The sequence below is a fragment of the Lachnellula hyalina genome (assembly GCF_007821495.1).
Source record: "Lachnellula hyalina strain CBS 185.66 chromosome Unknown contig00076, whole genome shotgun sequence".
NCBI classification, from domain to species: Eukaryota; Fungi; Ascomycota; class Leotiomycetes; order Helotiales; family Lachnaceae; genus Lachnellula; species Lachnellula hyalina.
Window position 1 is genome coordinate 2,242 of NW_022157190.1, and position 21,774 is coordinate 24,015.

The following is a 21,774-nucleotide window of genomic DNA, read 5'->3' on the forward strand; positions in this document are numbered from 1 at the left end:
TCTCGCTATGACCCTTAAAGCGGCACTCATTACCACCCAGCCTTGAATGTACCCCTCCCCTCAGCCACGCACCGAGGCACTCCGCCTAGGACTTTATAAAATCGGTGCCGCTTTGTCTGTCGACCCCACCGCAAGCTAGGTATCTTTACTACACTACTGTACCTACAGTATTAGTAATAAGGTACCCGCGTCCGCGTCTTCCAACCCTCTTCCAACGCGTGCGCCTCAGCAACTATAGTACCTTCATTACCACCCCCCTCAACCGACACCATGTCAAGCACAACCCGCCCACCAGCCTCCTCATCCACGAGCGCAGCGCCGCCCACCACAGAAAGATCATATTTCGAGCAGCAGCGCGCGGCGCTATTGCAGGAAATCGGCGTCGTATGTTTACTTTCTTCCTTATCCCTCCCTTCCGCCCATGCCACCCGCAATGCAACGCAACGAAACATGCTGATTTAAGACATGGTGCAGAGTTTCGAGCATGTGCTTGCGAATATCAACAAGTTGAATCGGTCGATGGAGGGGGTTATTGCTGTGAGTGTTTTTTTGTTTGTTTGTTTCCTTTGATTGGGTATAAGATGAGAAAAGAAGGGAGGGAGAAAGGGGCGCGACTGATGATGTACATGTAGGTTGGTAACGAGTTCAGTTCTGTTGAAGCGCTGTGGTCGCAGTTTGAGAATGTGATGGCGAAGGATCCGGATGCGGAGGGCGAGGCACATGGTGGTGAAGGAGAGGATGGGAGTCAAGAGGATGAGACGGAGTTGCCTGAGCAGGGTCGGCGTTGAACTGTGCATGCATATTTGGGTTGCGGGAAAAGGATGGCGTTTTGGACACGATACCCGGCGGTCTCACATATATCAGAAGGGCAGATGGAATGTTGGTTGATGTGCAAAATGGATTCCTTGTTTGTACAGGAAAGGGTCATGATACATAAGAGACCCTCCGTTTCCGTGCAATCGCCAGCACTAATCCCTATTAATCGACATAAAAAGAAACCCTGCAAATAAAAAGGAAAGCCAAGAATCCGGAATGGATGAATGAGTTCTAGAAGTATGCCTTCAGGCCAAGGGACCATGTGTTTCCCACAAATTTCCTCAGCCATATCTGGCACTGTACTAGAACTCCGTGTTATGCAGTCATCGGTCATATCGTTGTCGTAGCAAGTCGTTTTGTAGGTCATTAGAGGATTCGACAGCTGCGCTTCTTCCTCTTCTTCATGCCACCACCACCACCACCACCAGTCTGTCCTGATGCACCAGTTTGTGGCTGGGCAGGCGCATTGCTTTCGTCATTTTCGACAACCGTGTTAATGGAAATATCAAAGATCTCTTCCACTCCGTCCATCTCCTTGCTGCTGCACTCCATGTACCGTGCTCCCATCTTTCGCGCTACTCCCATGCCTTGTTCTTGAGTGACCGGAGTCAGACCCTGCGTTTTCAGAAGATCTATGCAAGTCCTTTTCGTTCGGAGGTCTGACTTGAGGCCAACGAGGAAGAGAGGGGTGTATGGGCAGAAATGGAGAACTTCTGGGTACCACTAAGTAGAAATTAGCTTTGTGCTGACTATATGGAATTTGAGAACCTACTTTGTCCATGACGTTCTCAAGAGAGTTAGGGCAATCGATTGCAAAGCATACAAATAGGAGGTCGGTTTCGGGGTATGATAGTGGTCGAAGACGGTCGTATTCTTCTTGCCCGGCTGTATCCCACAGTGCCAGCTCAAGTGTCTTTCCACTCCCGGCGTGGGTAGGATATGTGATGTAGTTCTCGAAAACTGTTGGTACGTATTTCTGTAGAGCTGTTAGCAAAGAGCTTCTCTAGAGAAACAGTCATCGTACCTCTGGGAAATATCCTTGGCTGTAACTGATCAAGAGACATGTTTTTCCACATCCTCCATCTCCGACAACCACAATCTTCTTCGAGTAGGCCGGGCCCTCAGTAACATGCGTTGCAGCAGACTCTCTGCCAGTTGAAGAGCTCATCATTGTGGAAAATGTGCCGTCGCTAGATCTTGCACTCTGGTCGCGGCGAGAAGGTTTTCTATGAGGTGCATCGTATTTTTCCGAGCTATCTGACCTCCGGTTGTTGTAATTTTCTCTTTGTTGATACTGCGCCGACATAATCGTGGCGGAAGCTTTAATGACGGGACAAGACCGGAACTTGGACTGCAGTGAATAATGGGTCGTACACAAGTAATTCTAGCAATGGGATTGTAGTATACAATGTAGGAAACTGTAGAAAGTGGCTTTTTGTTTGGAATGTGTGAAGCTTTCCAAGTCGGTTTCAAAGTGAAGTAAGAGGGGGGCGCTTTTCAGTCGAAGTAAATAGAGACGGCTGAGCAACGCGATGCTGCCAATGAGGAAGGAGCCGAGGATTGGGTGGGTCCTAACGGTTGGTTGGTTATGCATCTGATCTGATCTGATCTGAGTGCACAAGTCAGTACCTAGGCATAAGCACAAGCACAAGCACAACCGGCAGGTTCAAGAAGAGGAGAGTACTTGCAAAAATTGAGGCGATTATTGCTGCGTACCTGAGGGATCTCCCTATCCATTACTTCGAGGACTCGAGTTCTATTGTCACTCCTTCTGCCTCGAACTCCTCCGCCTCATCGAAGCAACACCTACTCCTTCCTACTCCTACTCTTCCTACGCCCGCCCCTACGCCTACAAATACAAATCGAAGCTCTATAGATGCTGCGCGCCGAATGCGTCGATGTGTCCGCCTTGCAATGGCTCTGGGCCGATAGAGCTTGAGAAATCCCACCATGCCCCGCCAACGATAGCCATCCAGACGTCAGACGATGTCCCTGACGCTGGTTTACGGAGTCTAGATCATTGTGAGTTCTCCTGCGCTGCGACTGCCCCGCACATATTCTTTCTTTCTATTACTTGCTTGAAAAGGCATTTGGGGCGTTTTGTGTTTGCTGCCTACCCCAACTTCGGCAGTTGGATGAGAATGATTCCTGTCCTGGGAGGGCCTCTCTAAAAACTCGAATGCTTGTTGTACCTTCCAATTTCTCAAGCTCTATACACAATTTACTAAATGTCACCTCATAGACAAGCGCAAGCTTCCACCATGGCGATACAAGTTGCGACAACAACTGCTACCCTTGATCCGATGGGAAACTCCTTATCTAGCATGGATGCAGGACAAGATGAGGTCTCCGGCATTGGATTCCTACTTTGCAATTACGGCCAATTTGGGCACGCATACATTTTTCATGGTCGTTCTGCCGATTCTGTTCTGGTGCGGACATACATCTCTGGGTAAAGGGTAAGGCAGTTCCCAGATTCTTTCAAGTCAGGGCTGACAGATGTAGGATGGTTCATATTCTTGCTAGTGGGGTGTTCTTTACTGGCATGTTGAAAGACTTTTTCTCACTGCCTAGACCATTATCGCCACCTCTCCATCGCATTACTATGTCAGGATCAGCTGCTCTTGAATATGGCTTTCCTTCAACACATTCCGCGAATGCAGTTTCCGTGGCTGTATATGCTCTCTTCAGCATACACTCACCGGATTGCCAATTGCAAGCCACTACAAAGACCATTTTAGAAGTAGTGAGCTACTCATATGCCGTTTCCATCATTCTAGGACGCCTTTATTGTGGGATGCATGGGTTCATAGATGTCATAATTGGTAGTATTATGGGAGCATTGATTTCCGTGATAGAATGTCTCTACGGCGCAAGGTTCGACATATGGCTCCACAGCAGCTCCTGGTCAGCACCAGCAATCATTGCCGTGGCAATCATCGTTCTAATTCGCATCCATCCCGAGCCAGCTGATGATTGCCCGTGCTTCGACGACAGTGTTGCCTTCGCAGGAGTTGCAATGGGCATTGAGCTTGGCTCATGGCATTACGCTGCGAGCGATTGGGCGTGGGACTTCCCTGTATCGGCAACAGTACCCTTCGACCTCGAGCATATGGGCTGGCCAACCGCAATAGTGCGCGTTGTTGTCGGAGTCCTGGTAATATTTGCCTGGAGAGAAGTCATGAAGCCGGCGTTGCTCAAAGTTTTGCCTCACTTGTTCCGCGTGATTGAAAACTATGGTTTCATCTTGCCTCGGAAGTTCTTTATGCCTGCATCTGAATACAATATGATACCTTCAAGATTGAAGGTGGACAATGTCATGCCGTCTGTCTCTGACTTACCTGGCCTTCTCACCTCAATTCGACATCCTGGGCGTGGTCGCGCTGTTTCTGTGGGGCCTCAATCTGCCGCCGATGCGTACGAAACTCTGGCATATCGAGAGAAGAGGCGGAGAGATAGCTTGACCAATTCATCGGAGGTTGATTCAGCAGTACAATTACCTCAGTCAGGACGGCGATCACCAAGTCGGTCCAGAGATTACTCTCCTTTCGCCACAAATAATGCCGACAAGGATGGGTCTGTTTCCCAAGTATCTGGAATTTCTGCATCACTCGGCGTGGCAGGTGCCGGGAATTTGCCTACGCCAGCGCAGTCAAGGGTCAACTCATACGAGCAGATGATGGGCCAGGGTCAAGTAATGTTTACACCTGCAACGCCTCCGCCAGGATTGGTAGTTACAAATGATGATGATGATGGCGCGGAAATAACTGTTGGTCAACATAATGAGCTGGAAGAGAAAGAAATGTTCTCTAAGCTTGAAAAGCCTCGAGTCAGATATGATGTTGAAGTTGTCACTAAACTTGTTGTTTATACTGGTGGGTTTTATCGTATTGAGTCTGAGACCAAAACTAATACTTTTTTAGGAATCGCATGGTTGGCCGTTGAGATCAACCCCATGATATTTGAGATTATTGGTTTGGGGATGGGTTCACATCGCCCACTTCGATGAACATATTATTTTCATGTTCATATTCGCCCGGCATGTTGAAGCTGACTTGAGCGAAGGCTCGTGCTTCAGCGGGCAAAGCTACGAGGAGTCCGGATTGTTAATGATGGGATTGAGGAACGGCGTTTGGACATACTTGGATAGTTCCAAGTAATAGTGATTGTGTAATACTGGCATCGTGTAGAACTTTCGCTTCAATGTAACCACTTGAAACCAGAAGGACTGATATTTGTTAGCTTTGTTGATCTCGACTGACTTCCTAAACCTCGTGTAACATCCAACGGCAAGAAATCCTTTCAAGGTTGTCTTCACGTAATCAAGCTCACAGCGTAGTTTCCAAAATCTTTCATATCTGCATCAGTGCGATCTCACTTTGAGGTATTGTCTTCGTCTAGGCCTCGGTATGCAGCACGCATTCTTCGTGCATATTATGACACCTGCGGCCATTTCCCCAACCTGACCAGGTCTCTACATGGGCCAAACGTGCGATGATCGCAATCCCAGGGACTATCATCCCATTCCTAGTACGGTACTAAGAACAGCGTGAACCATCAGAATCCTCCTACGATCGTAAAATAGGGCTGCATCTGTATTCGCCTTTCTTGCCATTGGCCTATCCAATCATGCCTTCAATTATCTCTGTCAACCAGCCAAAGGATTGGCATGGATGGTCACCCTCTCAATCTTAATCTCCTCTTTAGGTCTATTCTTCTTATCCACAGCGACCTCTTCCATCTTCTCCAACGTCACCAATCCCTCATCCCCAATCACATGCCCAAACACCGTATTCTTGCCATCCAGATGCGGTGCCTTGTCAAAACATATGAAGAACTGGCTGCCATTTGTACCTGGTCCCTTATTCGCCATGCTGACGATACCGCGCGCATGGTGGCGGAGCGAGGGCCGGATCTCGTCTTCAAAAGGGGACTCCCAGATGGAGACACCGCCTTTGGGTTGCGAGGGGGGCGCGCCGGTTTGGATCATGAAGTGCGGGATGAGGCGGTGGAAGAGAGAGCCATTGTAGTAGCCGGATGCGCAGAGGGCGAGGAAGTTCTGGGGGAAAGAAGTCAGATTTGGGGGTGTTTCAAGGAATTGAAGGGGGAAAGAAGGAGTTAAAAGGGAAAGGAATTACTTACCTCTGCAGTCTTGGGCACACTTTCACAGAAGACTTCGATTTTGAGGTCACCGAGGTTGGTGTGTAGCGTGACGGACATGTTGGTGATAGCGGGTACGAGACCTCAGCATTGTTTGTTTGTTAGTTTGTTGAGAGTCCGTAGGGCTGAATGCCACGCGGGGTGAAGACGCAATGGGATTTCTCCTTTTCAAGGGAGGCGTGCCTCTAAACGCGGGGAAGGGTTGTCACTATCAATATATACAGGGTGCTTTTGCATATCCTTACCTGTCCCATCAAGCCACAGCTCAGCTCAGCAAAGCACAGGCAGAACCAGCAACCGACCGACCGTGCGAGTGGATACTGTACAGAGGCCGGGCTGGCTGTTACTTGCGAAGGTACGGAGTACAACACAATCCCATCACATCCAAACATACCTACCTTATATCGCTATGGCCACTTGAACAATGCCCTTTTGCACATCAACAAAGACCTCAAATTTCGCCACGTTTCTCTCTTCATTCCCTTCTCCCAGTCACCACCTGCCTGCACACCGACCCCTCTTACGCCGCCGCCGGGATCTAGACCAGTAGACTGCCGATTTGTAGCAACCCTCAACATCAAAAGCTGAACTGAACTCCCAGAGCCTTGCTTGTGACGAGCAGCTTCATCCACCACCAGCACCACCAACCAACAACTTTGCGGGCTCTTCACAACGCCCTTTGTGCACCACTACTTCTTTCTCCCTATGATCCCCCTTTCCAAATCCAATACAGCTCCAGTTTGTCTGTCAACACCATCATCATCTTGGCGCAGACCGCGCGGTTGCGCCCAGTGTGAGCCCGAGACAAAATGGCTGCCTTCGTCAGAGTCTCGGGGCCGCCAAACAGTAACTTCCTCGTAGGCTACCCCGGAATATCGGCGACCCTGGTAAGCTTCATATTCACTGCTATAGCTATCTATATTGTCTTTGCTGATGTTTGTTGTGTAATCAGCCGCGCATAGAGGGCAAAGTGGAGATCAGGCCCCTCACTGGCATCTCTGCGCCGGTTGCGATATCGCTGGTGCGGATATGTCTGCAGAGGAGGGAAACCATACACCCGTCTGCCGAGTCAATCGCGAAGAAACATTTGGGCACGCCGCGGAGGGAGCTTACGGATGTGGTGGGCAAGGAGCTGCTGTTATTTCGGTGTCCAGCGGGAAGAGAATCGGAAAGTGTGGTTTTGATGGATCTACCGTTCATGCTATTCATACCTCATGGAAGGGGAGGCGAAGAGAGCAGTCGAAGGATACCTCCCGCGTCATTACAACTCCCAAGTCGGACGGCAGAGACATTTTATGAATTGGTGGTCACAGTGCAGCAAGGGCAGGAGCAGAATAAATTTGCGTTTCCGGTACCGATACAAAGATACGATACCCTCTCGACATTCGGCATGTACAACCGCGATGAGCCAAATAACAAGAGAGAAGATCATTTGGTTACGCTGAATACGAATATGCCACGGTGGTCCTATGGTCCTTTGGATCCTGTAAGCGTCTATATAGATCTCCAGCCGAATCCGGATTGGTTGAGCAAGGCGAGGAAGGTCCTGGTACAGAAGATTACGCTGGGGATAGAAGAGGAGATTACATATAATCCGGAGGGAGACGAGCCTACGAAGAAGATCAATCGAATAGCAAAGCAGCAGGAGACGATCAATATGAGGTTACCGGACACTGGGTACGTGGCAACTTTAGGGTTGGTATTTCCATCCAAGGAGCTCCGGGACGCGGAGGGCATCCTCCGGCGAGGCAGACCTGCGTTTCCCTCGTATCAGGTCAGCTCGTTTACAACAACGGGAACTCTTTACAAAATAGAGTTCTTCTTGACGGTAAAGGTATGTCTACTCTTTCGAGGTGTGGGATATGGCTGATGATAATAGGTGCACATGTCCAATGCTAAAGATATAACATTACGGCAACCAATTGTCGTTTGTGCAATGGACAACCAGGCTTGCAAAGAGGAAATGGATGCCATCGAACAAGCAGCAAAAGACGCTTCACTTGTAGACCAGAATAATCCGATGCTGCCCGCGTGCTCGATAGTACGGGCGAACGACAAGGAAGCTCTGAGGGCTTTGGGATGGACTATGGTGGGTGGGCAGAAGAAGATGATCATCGAATGATGAACGCATTACTTTCGATACTGCACTTATTCGCCAACGGCAAATCACGCCGAAAATATATTGGTGGACGAAGGGAGGAAGAAGGAATTTCGAGAATCTCAGACGCCACAAGCTCGCTACAGACCTATCCATCTAGAAAGCAAACGTGGAACAGCGAAGCTAGGAGAGCTAGATACTCGATTTCGAACGCCACGTCAGGGACGGGAGGCACATTACATTACAGTCCATAATACTTTTATTTTGACTTTGGACAATGAACATTTGGCTATGGAATTCAGGGCCGGAAGCCATGCCCAACTCCTGGATATGGATATGATGAATCTTTGAGAGGGAACAATCCCGAAAGCATTTCACCGGCGTTGCACACAATACACTTTCTCTTCTTCGGTTTCTAATTTTTTTGGTAAACAAACTTCATGTGTATATGAGAGATGACCTGGATAGTTGAGGTCCTTTGTACGATGGAGCAAGCAAGGAGAGATAATCAATGAGATGAGATGAGATGATACCTACCATACTAAACTTGCCCGTGATGTGACTGCATATCAAGTGAGTAAGGCTGAGATTGGGATGGGGCCGGCGGGTGTAGATAGCAAGCTGAGGCTCTAGCTGAAGACGAAACTCTCCAATCAGGAAACTCGCTTCGTTCCAGCCCCCAGTTTCCAGGGCTCTCTTTACTAGGTACCCTTAATTCGACCTACGCTAGCCCTCTTTTGCTTTTTCTAGCTAGAATGGAAACCCGGAGCTTCATAAGCTTGACTAATGCAATGGATTAGAGAGAAAAAGTAGCTAGTAGTTTCATGGGGTGGAAATGGAAGTGGAGCTCGAGTAAGCTGTAACTGGTATAGACCGTATAGTTCAGTCAGCAATTACGCGTACGACGTATAGGTAAGGTAAGTAGAGTAGAGTAGTACCTTGGTCTTTGAAATGACGAAATGAAATGAGTTGGTGCACCAGCTTTGGCTCAGGGAGGGATGGTATGATCGGGAAGTGGTGTGAAAGTGGATCTACTAAGAGTTTGGCTTCTTTTTATAGAAGGAAAACTGGTTATATATGAACTCCTTTAGTGTTTTACGGTCGTCTATAAAAAGGCCCTATGCTCCTTATACTAGTAGATAGAAAAAAGCAGCATTTACTATCGTTAAATTTGATATTCCACGCTACCTAGTATGTTATAAATTGGTACCGCCTTTTATATTTACCGCAAAGGCTTCTGCTTGTTATAGGGACGGCCGTAAAACAGTATAGGAATCATAAGGGGCTATGGCGGCGCATAGAAAATTCAGGGGTCTCGCTTAATCATGAAATAGATTTTATTATGCTATGCATACAACACATTTGGGTCCTTTCTGCCCAAGCTAGATACCTAATTTTTAGATAGTATATCCTCTACTACACTACAAAACTTATTCTATATTAATAGCATAGATGTCACGTTATGGATCTAACTCGCTGGTCATCACATTGTCAGGGTCTTTGCCATCCCCCGTCTGCAATGGCCTCCCATCTTGTTCTCGGAGCTGGGGAAAGCATAGCACGACTGCTCAAATAATTACAACTAAAGGAGTATGTTTAATTTGCAAAACACACAAGTGTGAAAGAGCCAGCCTTGTATTACAAGGACGTCAACTGAGGTGGAAGTTTTGTTGCACATCGCATATGCAGGAGGCCTCGCAGTTTTAGCCCCGCCCGCGTGATCCCAAAACGCTCGCCGAAGTATTCTCCCGTATTACGACGTTCCCCTGTCATTCCGTTGTCCAAAAATACCTACTACTGTGTTGGCTGAACCTACAGGAAACGCAAACGCGGTCCTCAATACTAGAAGATTATGCGCTTTTACTTTTTCGAATCACAACAGCGGCGTTACTACGCTAATCGATCCTTAGGATAGGTGGGCATACCGTAGCTTATCCACAGGTTCGTAGACAGCACCGTGTAGATGTAGATGTATTAAGTCTTCGCACTCCTAGGGTCTCGCTTATGGTTTATTAGGGCTTTCCTTTCTACATTTACGAATGAGCTATAAGTAATACTACTACGAAAAAGAAAGGAAAAAATAGCTCTGACAAATGGAAATCTACCTTCCTGTAACTGTATTAAGCAAGTAAAGCAAGTAAAGCAAGTAAAACAAGCCAGACATGCTCCGTGGCGGTGCATAGAGCTAGCCTAAGAAAAGATCCATCCGCAAAAGAAAAAAAATAAGTTCTTGAGAGCCGCAGGATTCGAACCTGCGCGGTTTCCCACTGCGGATCGTCGAAGTGTCCATGAGACCACCTAAACACAGCGCCTTAACCACTCGGCCAGACTCCCAATTTCAAAAGATTTGTCTTAAAGATGCTTATTTAAGTATATTCAAGTGTTAATATAAACGGGCCGAAACTCGAATTGAACACGGGCCCACGGGGGTTCTTCGGAGCGATGGAGAGACTCATACAAGGGTAATAAATGTCTTGTCTAGCGTCTTTTCTTTTCCAGGGGTATATAACTTCTAAACCTCAACGTTTGCTCTTAATCTTTTTATAATATAGTAAATTCAGAGTCAAATAAAATAGCTATTAATAAGTTATATTTTCCTAATATACTCGTATTAGTGTAGACCTACCTATGTAGAAAAGAAGTACGCTACATTTTATTACCCTAGCCTAGGTAGGTATTTAGGGACGTGTCGCTTACTTGGGACGGCCAGAAATCCCGAGCTACTCCCTCAAGTGTTTTCCAACCACTCGACTTGCTATATGACAATCTATCTCATGCTGTGGCAAAATTAGCCAGCTAATAAGATAATAAAGTTGTGAATAAGTGTTCCTGCTTAGGACTTGGCTTCTTTCTCCATAGTTGCTAACCATTAGCAAGCAACTTCTTAGTTAAAGAACTAAACAGTGGACCACGCGATGAAAACTTCAGAAACCCGAAGTTGGATCAAATTTAAGCGCTTTGCTGACTGAGTGGAATCACAATTGCCGAAACAGTTTTCCTGGAAAATAGATCATGCTCTTTATGAAACTGGGTAAAGGTAACTTGACTTATCAAGTCTTCAGGGGCTAACAGGGATGGACTATGATGGAATGCCGCTTTACGGAAAATACCCGCTGCTTTAACTAATTGAAGAGCCTGATCATACAAGGCTGGGAAATGGCAAGAGTCAATGTAATCAATCAGCTCACTCAACCAGAAACCTATACCCATAATGACAGACCTAGATGATGACGCACCTCCTTCCTCCTTCCAAACCCAGGCCGAAGATAACGATCCTAGCGAGGAGACGCAAGATTTCCGCTTCCTTGCAGCGCTTACTTCAAAATCCGGTCAACTTCCCAAACGGGGCGAGAAAGACTTTGAACCGCATGGTACGAAACACCAAGATGGAGTTCTGGAATCCAGCAGGCAGGCGATGCATGACGCGTTATCGTACACGAGATTTCATAACCCGAAGAATCATAATAGGGGGTTCTACTACGGAGAAGGAAGCTTGCAGAGAGATGAGATACTGGGAGAAGAATGGAGGAAAGGCTTAGATGATGACCACGTCGTTGTTGTTGAATCTGCGAGGGGTACACATTTCAGGTCTATGGGAGCCATGAATTTGGGTCAGAGGCATGGAGCTTTATGGCTCTTGCCAGAAGAGGCGCTCTACCTTGTGGAGAGAGGGAATCTTGATCTATGGTGGCCTACGCGATCATCGTTCAATGGCATGATTGAAGAAGATGAGGAAGGTGTACCAAAGAAAACAAATCACGATGATGCGAGCGAGGTTGATGAAGGTGCTCCCATGAGTCTGCAAGCAGCCTTTGCTCTGCTGCTTGGCAATGATACCGAGAAGGGCAAGGTCAGCCAGGATAGGTACACGGTTTATACCAATCTCAAGAGGAATGGGTATGTCGTGTTGAGAGCACCAGATTGGGACCCGACAAAGCCTGGCAAAGCACATAGCTTTCAAGCTGTTGAGCCTTTGGAGTCGTCTCCAAGTATCTTTAGTTGGCTCTTTGGAAGGCTATTCTCCGAACCAGAGGTTGAGTATTTACCATATGGGCCATTAGTAAAGCCTGGGATGTACAGATCATACAACTCGATCTATCGACAAATTGCCGTTATCCCACGTCACAAGCCATTACCTACACCAGAGGACCCAGCAACCTCATCACCCGTTGACGACCCATATCGTGTAATCTTTCACTTATGGAAACCAATCAGAGTTCCCAATTTCACAAAAAGCAATCCGGGAGTTCCTGATTTTCGCGTGGCAATTGTCAACGCTCGCACGACTTTCGTTCCGTCGCTCAGTCAGGTCACGTCTTTGTTAGAGAGCACGCCTTGGGACCCACCAAAGCCAGGACAAGGCATCAAAAACACGTACCAGAAATTGAAGCACGGCTGGCGAAATGTGGTTTTGGCAGTAATTGACCAGGGTGTTATCAGCTATTTGCGGCTTGGGGAAACGGCATTTGGGGAAGAACAATTATCTGAAAGGTTTGACCAAGGAAGCTTTCGAGGCAACAAGCGAGGTCGTGGCGGTGGACGAGGCAGAGGGCGTGGCCGTGGTGGAAGAGGAAGGGGTGGTGGAAGATAGGCTTTGGCGTTGCGATTCGACTTAGATTAATAAAGTGTATCACAAGCCAGAAGAGGTTGGGGGCTTTTGGGGGTGCGAAAAAGTCAAGGCACCCGGCTACATGCAGCTTGGCAAACTCAGACATTCAGCACGAAGGTTCGTTGCCTTGGCTTGTCCTAATATAAAATGAAAATAGAATCGGCAGTTGAATGAATTCAGGGCCGCTACTTTTCACGCTCTACGACTCTGCACTCTATGCTGCATTACAAATTGCAGGCAGAAGTACGAAAGACAGTAAGTAGCATCAGGTGGCGCTGTAATACGGAAAGCCGAACACCTCATCACTTTAAGAAACAGCGCGATGCACTAACGGGCTATTATTATTGCTAATTCCAGGCCTATCAAAGCTGTTCTATCTACCCTATCGTACCTTACTATACTTAGACCCCCTCCTTTGTATTCAGCCTACGTAACTACCGTATTAGCTACGGGGGCCTTACCTTACTCGCCCAACCTTGGTAGTCGTAGAGAGAGTGAGAGATAGAGCGACAGAGACACAGAGAGACAGAGAGAGAGAGAAAGAGAGAGAGCTTGAGCCACAACTTTCTTCAAGGCGAGACACGCTAAGACAAGTCTGATCCCGGATACGTGCCTTAATCGTAGTAATCATAGTAATTCACACTCGCTTCGAGCACTCTTTCCTTTCCTCCCTTCTTTTAATTTCCCTCCCTCATTACAGTACGAATTACTGCTGCTCTTTTCTCTTTCCCGCCTCTTCTCTTCTCTTCCTCACACTTGCATTGCATTCAACCTTTCCACCTCCAACTTCTTACCTTCTCGACCTCTTGACGCGTCGGTCCTCGATCAATGTCGACCACACTCTCGTCCAGCTCAGAGTCGTTAACCAGCCGGAGTACCGACAGTATGGAGCTCGACGCTTTCATCGACCAACCTATGGGAGAAAGTCCGTAAGTAGAGCTGATCATACCTTTTTTTTCTTTTCTTCGTTCGCTGCTACTCAACTGCCGCTTGCTTTGCATGCTTTGCATTTCTTGCCGCGTTTCCTGCCCCTGCTTGTCGCGCATCAATGCATTCATTCTTCCTCACGGTCTATCTCACTGTCTATCAATTTATCACTTATTTTTTCGCTGCGCTTTGCTTATTCACATATTGGTCCCAATTCTGCTTCGTGTCATCTTGAGATCCCAACCGACTTCATTTATTTTCACTTCCCTTGAAGGAATTACTGCGCCCTGCCCTGCATAGCAATCATCGCGAACGCAACGCAACGCATAAGCGACAAGTCGTTCTATTTCTATTTTCATCCATCACTTAATGTTACATAATTCCTATTGCTACTCACACTTTTCCTCACACCCCCGATGTTTCATTTTGAGCGTCGTTTCCTGTTTCCTCATTTTTCGCTCCTCGTCCCTCGTTCCCTTTTCGCTCGTTCCCGTCGCTCTTGGCCGACACGTGTTTGAGCTTACTTTTTGAACTCTTGTTGACTAAGCTCAATTTGAAACCATAACACCTGCTAATATCGATAACGATTGCAGAACTTCGGGATCCGTCAGAAATTCGCCCGTTCGCGAAGACGCCGAAAAGGGCATAATTGTCGACACACCAGGAGTTCAGATGGCCGACGCATCCGCTATCCTACTCAACCCCGACGAGGAAGACGACGAGGATACTGTAACTCCATACTACAAGAGAAAGCGCGCCTCGGTCAATTACAACTTGGACGACTTGGGCTATGGCAAGGTTCCTCAAGGCACGCCGACCAGTGAGCCTGCTGCAAAGAGGTCACGGGGGGGCAGTCCTAGAATTCGTGGAGTCATCATCGGTGTCTGGCGTGATTCCAGTGAGCCCAATGATGCAGATAAACACGTGATCTATGGTTTCATTGACATTCACGACCGGCTACGTACTCGGATCTACGGCATGAACCGCAGGGGCGATGAGCTCGTTGGTAATATCCCTACGGGCGCTGGAGGATGCTGGGTCACGTTTCCACGAGTCATCTTCGACGAACACCTAATGGCACTCAATCCCGCCGAGATCAAGGAATATGTCAAGCTGCGATCCGAAGCCAAGCCAGAAAACACCCCCGAAGAGCGACATGAAGCTGATCAGAAAGCCGTTCTCAAGGCAAAGCAAATCGTTGCGGATGACACGGCATCTCCGGGCACTCGGCCCATGGCGCATCGCCAATCTCTTGGGCGGGGCGGTCGGGGTGGCCATCGCGAATCGCTCCCTCGCGAGCCTCGCCAAACTCTCCACAAAGCGCCAAGTTTCCAAGCCGTCAATGCTGCCAACATACAAACTCCCAAAGCATCGCCATTCGCTGAAGGAACTCAAGGAACTCAAGGAACCCCAGGAACACCAGGAAAGCCGCTTGGTATTCTTCTGGGCTATTGGTCTGAATCTGATGAGCCTCGTCTAGAAGACAAGCACGCCGTCTTTGGTGTTCTCAGCGGTACCGACTGCTTTCGAGTCAAGGTCCAGAGGGTCACACGCGACGGTCGCTATGTTGATGGTAACTTCCCCATTGGCGCCGGGGCTCTGTGGCTTCATTACGACAAGGTTATCTTTGAGCCCCACCTTGCTAGTTTGAGTCGCCCTGAAGTAAAGGAGTATTGCCGCATTCGTCAAAAGGATCTCGAGAACAGAGAGTCTGAGAAGGAGCGCAAGGCCAATGAATTAAAGGCTGTCGAGCAAGCAAAGGCTATCGTAGCCCAGGAAGGTCCCACCAACGGAGTTGAACAGCCTCGTGTACCACCACTTGAGATGGAAACCCGCCATAGCGCTAGGTCCGAGCTTAAGATGGCTGCTAGACAACAGGTAGAGGCTGATGCGACGGCGGAGAAAGCCAGAAAAGAGAAAGCTGAGGCCCTAGAAAGACAACACGAGAAGTCCAGAAAGGAAGTCGCCATGGCAGAGGCTGTCATTCAGGAGGCTGCACAACAAGAACTGAAGAACAACATCAAAAAGCTCAACAAAGTCTGGGTTGCACAACAAGCCGCAACATCGACGACCTCCCCGAGACCAGCAGTAGCTTCTGTAGCTACGGAAGAAGTCAAGTTTCACAACGGAATCAAGTATGAGCGCAAGCAGAATGGTCCATTCCAGGGAAAACTTGTTAGTTCTGCACAGATCTTGAGTATTGATGGCGAGGATTACGTTGAGTACAGAGTTTTGACGAAGCCTGTCTTCTAATTGGTCATCGCCAAAAGTGTCACTCGTTTCCACGGTAGATGCTTGCCACCGGTTTTGATCCAGTGCTCTGTATGCTTGTAAGGATTATTCCCAAGGCTTTTGTTTTTCGGAGTTGTGCTTTCCATGGAGTTTGACGGCTGATGGGCATATTTCAACATGGTGTTTATATCCACAGGGTATTCTTTGGAGGGTGGCATTGCAATGGCACCTAAGATGGTGTTTTGTTGTGGAAAGGCATTGCCTGAAAACAGCAGAGTTGGACTGTTTCCTTATGGTATAGAATGTATTTCATGAGGGATATTGATATCGCAAGCGCTCAACCCTGTGTATCAAAAAGCAATAAGATTTGCATTATAAACTATACTCTGCTTGGTACTCTACAATGTCGTGAAATAACAATTTTATCGCATTGCCTTTTAATAATAAAATCCGTTTCATCTATTATCCTCAAAATTGCATAGACCAAAGCAATAAGTCCTCGACGAGAAGCGTAGCAATTGAGATTTGGCTTGGTCTAGGTAATCGAACGGATAAACAAACTGAAGTAACTTGTGAAAATTCAGTCACTTGATAATCAATCGAGACGTCCTTTCACGTCGAAACCGTTGGGCCGTTGGCTGAGGGGATGCTAATAATGCAAGCTAAGCGACCTACCTACGCCCCGTTCTTCTCAAGTACCTGCTGCAGACAGCTAGACAGCATTTAAGCAAGAATCTTACTTGAATATGATGAACCAACTAATCTCTACAGAAACTCTCTGTCGATGGACAGGCTTAATATGCATCAGGTCACTTGGAAGGAACAGCAGGATGGTTTTGTGGGGTTTTTGATATTGTGCATCACTATATTGGGGGCGGGAGGGGTAATGGCTAAAGTACATTTCGGGGTATGTTTTGGGAATGGGGTTGTTGGGTATTTTGAAAGAGGCAAAGAACTGGCAGATGTTGTATCTGTTAGCTTGGAGAGCGAACACTGTTGAATGTTAGGATATGCCATATATGAGCGTAAATTTTGGAATGTTGAGTGTAGGAAATGTATTGAGGGTAGATGTGGAAGGGGGGCTTTGTGAAGTTTGGTGTAAATGTGATGTGTTAATGCAGGGGTAGATGTGGAAGGGGCCGTTGTGGATTCTGGTGTAATTTGATGTACGAGTGTTAAGGCAGGGTGATGGCGGTGGTACGGTATCGAACGAGTTTGCAGGAGGGTGTCCAGGAAGTAGCATCAGTTCTACTGTTGTTAATCAGTCAGCTATAACAACCATGTGAGGGCATATAGACTCCTTACTTGAAGTAGTAGAAGCTGATGAGAACTATCCATGACGAAGCCAAAGGCTGCCCAGAAAGCGTGATGGATTGATTGATGTCGAAAAATGGATGTTGTATTCTCAAAGGAGCTCATCTCGTACGATGGAAGAGAAGCCTTATTCCGAATATTCTTCATCCATCGAGGATTCTGCTTCTTCTTCTTCCTCGTCAGAAGTATCACAGTCTGGATTGTTATCCTCTTCTGCTACGAAATCCTCCTCGTCATCGCTGATATCTATAGACTCAGCGTCATCTGCTTGTTCATTAGTACTTGGATATAAAACAAAGAGAAAAGCCTACCTCGAATGTCACACTGGAGTAATTTGGCTTTGTCTTCTTTGCTCAGGCTGTCCTGCATAACAGCGCCGATTTTCTCTAATTTTGACTTCTGCACTATTTACGAATGTTCAGTCTCGGCTCAATTTTCAGGGAGCAAGGAACACCAACATTTTAGAATCGTGTCGTCAATAGTGTCTTCAACGACAATCTTGACGAGGTAGGTCTTCTTCGTTTGACCCATCCGATGGATGCGCCCAAAAGCTTGGTTTTCTCTGCAATATAGTCAGTAAATATCACCTTGTTTCGTGGGGGTTAGTAACTTACGCCGCTAGATTCCACCACAAGTCCCTTGGCTATGTTAATTGATAGTTACTAAGAATAGTCGAAGAAACTTACACTACTATTGCCCGATTGGCCCAGGTTAAATTAAGCCCTATACTTCCACATTTCAGCAGCATAATCATAACGTGAACTTCTTCGGCAACCTTGAATTCTTTGACAGCTGCGTTCCGTTGCAAGTCGTTCATGTCTCCCTTTAAGCTGTAAGCAATAGAATCGGGGCTTTAGACAAAAGACTTACGGAGTAGTAGACGAATTTGATGTTCTGCTTCTGCAGCATTGCGCCAATCATTATAGCAAATAAGCTCCATGAGGTGAAGACAACAATCTTGTCCTTTGGGCACTCTTTCTGCCAATCTTTGATCTGGACGATTGTTGTGTCTAGCTTAGCTGTTGGTAGTATATTGACCGTGCCCCCGTCAAATGACTTCATCCATTTTACAGAAGATTCTTGACTAAGATTTGGCCGAACGCCCAGGCAGTCGGCAGCCTTCTTCGGCAATGAGGACTTTTTTCCTCTCTGTCTTCTCGATGTCTTCTTTCGTTTTGGCATATCAAGAGGCCGGATGTCCTGGATTGGCTTATGACATTTGGGACAAAAAGCTTTCTTGCAAGGTATAAGTATCTCTTAGATCTTCTTGATGTGCATAAGGGAGGAGAAACTTACTTCTCCATCGTCCGTCAACTTATGCCCCATATTTCCTTTGATACATTGTTCGCAGAAACAATGATTGCAACCCTTGAGTCTAACAAGATCTTCAAGTTCGCCATTTTTGCAGCGGCAGCAAAAGTGATTCTTCCGGATGATTGTTCTCTTTGGCTGTGAAATATTTTCGTACCTCTTTGTCCTGATCCAGCTGTCGATATCTATTTGAAATATTATAACCGCGCCTATAGATAATAGCAAATCTAGCACTTACGCTCAATGACGCCCTCTGCAACACTCTGGGCCTTTGAAACCTCCTTTGGATTACTAGAATCCAATTGTAAGCTTTCGGTTTCCGACCGGAGACTTTCTAGTTGTAAGACTGAGGACATAATCTAATAAATAGGTTAAAAGTTGATCTTTAGTGAAGGATTCGAATCGAACCTCAATCTGCTCGTAAATGAGATCAGGATTCGCTACTAATCTGCTCCAATTAGCTTGCTACCAGTACTGAATTTTGCCATTTACTGACTGTCTCAACCGTGTTATTTGTTGAAGCCAATTGCCTAGGTCGTATAAGCGACTGTCATTCGATAGTGTCTTTGTCTTCCGTTGCATTCGAAGATCTGCAAAGCGTTGTTTAACGAATTGAGTAAGGAGCTGTTCAGGTTGCGTTGGTTTGACCGTCAGGGTGCAGGTATGTGGTTCGTCAAGAGGGACGAGCCTTTTGCTCATTATCTGGTCGTGGTAGGTACGACTTTCGAATTGTTACTCTTGAACTCTCCGCGACTGGATAAAGAAAGAAGAGGGGAACTAACCGCATCATTACATTCGACACAATACTACTGAGATCTTGCGCCGTTTCATTACCCTGATATCATGTCAACACAAGCAAGAAATCAGAAGAATAAACACGAACATCAATATCCTCCTTGGCCTTTTTGCAAAGGCGCGTTTTAAACCTTGAGAAGACAGACTTGATCAGCTCGGTGGACCTCAGAATACTTTCAGGACGACTTACTCCGTAGACGACACTTCCTCCATAAGCGGGTGCTTTAGAAAGCAAAACAAGGGATAGAACTCTAAGCAAAGTCAAAATCACAACTTCGTTAATAGCCAGAGAACTTCGCACCTTCGTAACAATTTTGAATGGGAGTCTAAAGAAATTTAGATGTTAAATGGTTGGGAGGAAGACTTCGAAGACATACCCCACTTAAAGCCCACCGGAGCTCTCCCTTCAATGCAATCACCGCTTGCGTGATTTTTGAAGAAAGATTTTTTATGTTATGCTATGTTTATTAGCAAAGTGAGAAGCGTAGAATAGTGCTACTCACCGCCTCGTCCAGAACGATCTTGTAGCAACATAAAATTAGCAAATGCCTTTTCTTTCTTCATTGGCGAATAAAAGTGACTTACCCGGTGCCACTCAATTTGGTGTAGAAGTCCTCCCCCCTCCTCCTTGAAGCTTGCTAAGACAGCATTGTAAGGTGCAATAACAATATCATTGTTTGTTAGTCGACGAATTGTGTTGTTATTCACATCCTTGGAACTGTAGAGAATTGTTCGCCTGAGTTTGGTGTGTAATTCCGCTTCCGACATCCATTGATATTTCTTGAATCCATCAGTTAGGAAACCCTGCATGAAAACTACTCGAGAAGTTACTTACTAAAGACCTTGGAACTATCACCAAAGTAGTCTTGACCTGTTTGACGCCTTTTACAGGTGGGTTTCCAACAATGACCTATGATGTCAGTGGATTTAGTGTTTTCAAGTATGGGATTTCCATACCGCAAGTGCCTGTATAGTTTTACCCAGGCCCTAAGACACGTCAGTAAGCTTCTTCAGACTTATCTATATTTTTGACAAGTACCTACCATGTCATCAGCCAATATACCACCGAGGGGCCCCTCCTCCAAGCACTCTCTTGCGATCATCCAACCAGCACCAATCAGTTGATGATCACGAAGTACTATGGGGTTTTTAGTAGCAAATTCGGGCAGTGAAGGGGTTCCTTACAGGTAGTCATGCCTTTCAAACTCCAAAGGTTGCCTGACGCTCCCACTTTCTTAAACCCAAAGCTCTTGCGAGACTTCATAATCTCATGAACATCAGTCCCACGTTTTTGAATGTCTATCATAGGATTTTCGGCCAGGTATTTCCTGATCATAGAGTCCTTCTCTTTGACAGTAGTTGCATTGACTGCTGGTACGTCGATCAGCTCCGAAGTAGCACGACGTAGAGAATTGTCATCATTCCTGATCATATCCTCAAGTATGGCCCCGCCAGTACCTGCTTGGATTTGTGTAGCGTTTGCATTGGACTTTCTTGGCCTCTTACTAACTCGGTCTTTTTCTTCTTCCAGCTCACGCTGTCTTTTAAAGTACTCAGTCGGGTTTTTGGCAAACGATCTCCGGGTTTTCTTCTCCTTGGGAGGGCTAGGAACGTTATGGGTCTCTTCGATTGATGCTGAGACTGTCGGGGTAGATATGTCAAGGTTCTCGGTCACCTTCTCAGTCTCAAATGATGTATCCGTAGTAGTAATTCCAGCAACAAGATCCACATCTTCGCTCTTCACTTCCACCTTGACATCGTGCTGGGGGATTTCGTCTATATCCATGTGCGCAGCAGCACGCGCCTTACTCTGCATAGGCGATGCGAGTCCCGAGTTGACTTCAGTGATATAATTGGTAACGGTATGCTGTGTCTGTATTTCCTGGTCGGATGACTCCTCCATTTTGATCTTGGGTTTGTGTGGAACAATGCCAACCCCGCTCAATTCTGTATCCATTTTGCCTATTGGTGTGTTAGCAAACCCGAATCCACTTATAAGAGGCACGTTGGAGTCGAAGTATGCCTACGATTGAAGGCGGACTGTAGGAGCTCTTCTGCGCTGGCTTTTGGGATGGAAGGTGAGTTTGGCTCAAGTAAATGAAAAATATTGAGCCACCAAGACCAGCTCTATGTAGCTCTATGAAGTGAAGGCGAAGTGAATATGAAGTGAAGATGAAGTAGTAACTGTGTCCTCGGAAAGCGGAATAAGCGTAGCTGCCTCTCGTGCTTAAGTGCTACAACGAGGAAGGTGGAAATGAGGCGGTTTGAAAGAATATAGTTGGTGAAATTGAACTAGGCTGGGGAGGTCCTAAGAACAACCCGAAGAAGATGAAAGGCAGAAACGAGGTGAATAGCATAAAGGAACTAGAAGATCTTACCAGTTTGTGGGAATACGCGGTAGTGTAATTCTGGATGTATTTAGGTTTGTCATGTGGGAGGAGGAGGGTGTTTTGAAAGGGAGATGGTGAAGAGAAGATTGTCGAGGTTTGAGGTGTTGATTGTGGTAAGGTTG

At 46.8% G+C, this 21,774-nt stretch overlaps 7 protein-coding genes and 1 non-coding gene across 8 annotated transcripts; 5 read left to right on the top strand and 3 right to left on the bottom strand.

Moving 5' to 3' along the window:
* Positions 1–240: 240 nt before the first annotated feature.
* Positions 241–788, top strand: DAD1_0 (DASH complex subunit; the record flags this gene model as incomplete). The annotated part of the gene is made up of 3 exons (XM_031150292.1): positions 241–384; positions 475–537; positions 633–788. Coding segments are annotated over 3 exons (363 nt in total), but the record flags the coding sequence as incomplete, so codon positions are not given.
* Positions 789–1,182: 394 nt separating this feature from the next.
* Positions 1,183–2,122, bottom strand: rhoC (GTP-binding protein rhoC; the record flags this gene model as incomplete). The annotated part of the gene is made up of 3 exons (XM_031150293.1): positions 1,183–1,539; positions 1,589–1,792; positions 1,841–2,122. The coding sequence occupies 3 exons, from the start codon at positions 2,120–2,122 to the stop codon at positions 1,183–1,185; spliced, it is 843 nt and encodes a 280-aa protein (XP_031004972.1).
* Positions 2,123–2,714: 592 nt separating this feature from the next.
* SPAC823.11 (Dihydrosphingosine 1-phosphate phosphatase) lies at positions 2,715–4,825 on the top strand (the record flags this gene model as incomplete). The annotated part of the gene is made up of 4 exons (XM_031150294.1): positions 2,715–2,838; positions 3,059–3,275; positions 3,316–4,691; positions 4,740–4,825. 4 exons carry the CDS (start codon positions 2,715–2,717, stop codon positions 4,823–4,825), a joined length of 1,803 nt encoding a protein of 600 aa, XP_031004973.1.
* A 639-nt stretch (positions 4,826–5,464) lies between these two features.
* On the bottom strand, positions 5,465–6,036 carry CYP10 (Peptidyl-prolyl cis-trans isomerase-like; the record flags this gene model as incomplete). The annotated part of the gene is made up of 2 exons (XM_031150295.1): positions 5,465–5,875; positions 5,959–6,036. The coding sequence occupies 2 exons, from the start codon at positions 6,034–6,036 to the stop codon at positions 5,465–5,467; spliced, it is 489 nt and encodes a 162-aa protein (XP_031004974.1).
* Positions 6,037–6,785: 749 nt separating this feature from the next.
* art1 (Arrestin family protein) lies at positions 6,786–8,098 on the top strand (the record flags this gene model as incomplete). Its single annotated transcript, XM_031150296.1, has 3 exons — positions 6,786–6,863; positions 6,929–7,810; positions 7,856–8,098. 3 exons carry the CDS (start codon positions 6,786–6,788, stop codon positions 8,096–8,098), a joined length of 1,203 nt encoding a protein of 400 aa, XP_031004970.1.
* A 2,207-nt stretch (positions 8,099–10,305) lies between these two features.
* On the bottom strand, positions 10,306–10,408 carry LHYA1_G005349. Its single transcript has one exon. It is a non-coding gene; the product is annotated as a tRNA-Leu (tRNA).
* An 877-nt stretch (positions 10,409–11,285) lies between these two features.
* Positions 11,286–12,665, top strand: tsp-5 (putative tRNA-splicing endonuclease subunit tsp-5; the record flags this gene model as incomplete). The annotated part of the gene is made up of 1 exon (XM_031150297.1): positions 11,286–12,665. One exon carries the CDS (start codon positions 11,286–11,288, stop codon positions 12,663–12,665), a length of 1,380 nt encoding a protein of 459 aa, XP_031004946.1.
* A 1,361-nt stretch (positions 12,666–14,026) lies between these two features.
* LHYA1_G005351 (uncharacterized protein) lies at positions 14,027–15,863 on the top strand (the record flags this gene model as incomplete). The annotated part of the gene is made up of 2 exons (XM_031150298.1): positions 14,027–14,052; positions 14,204–15,863. 2 exons carry the CDS (start codon positions 14,027–14,029, stop codon positions 15,861–15,863), a joined length of 1,686 nt encoding a protein of 561 aa, XP_031004945.1.
* Between the last annotated feature and the right edge of the window lie 5,911 nt (positions 15,864–21,774).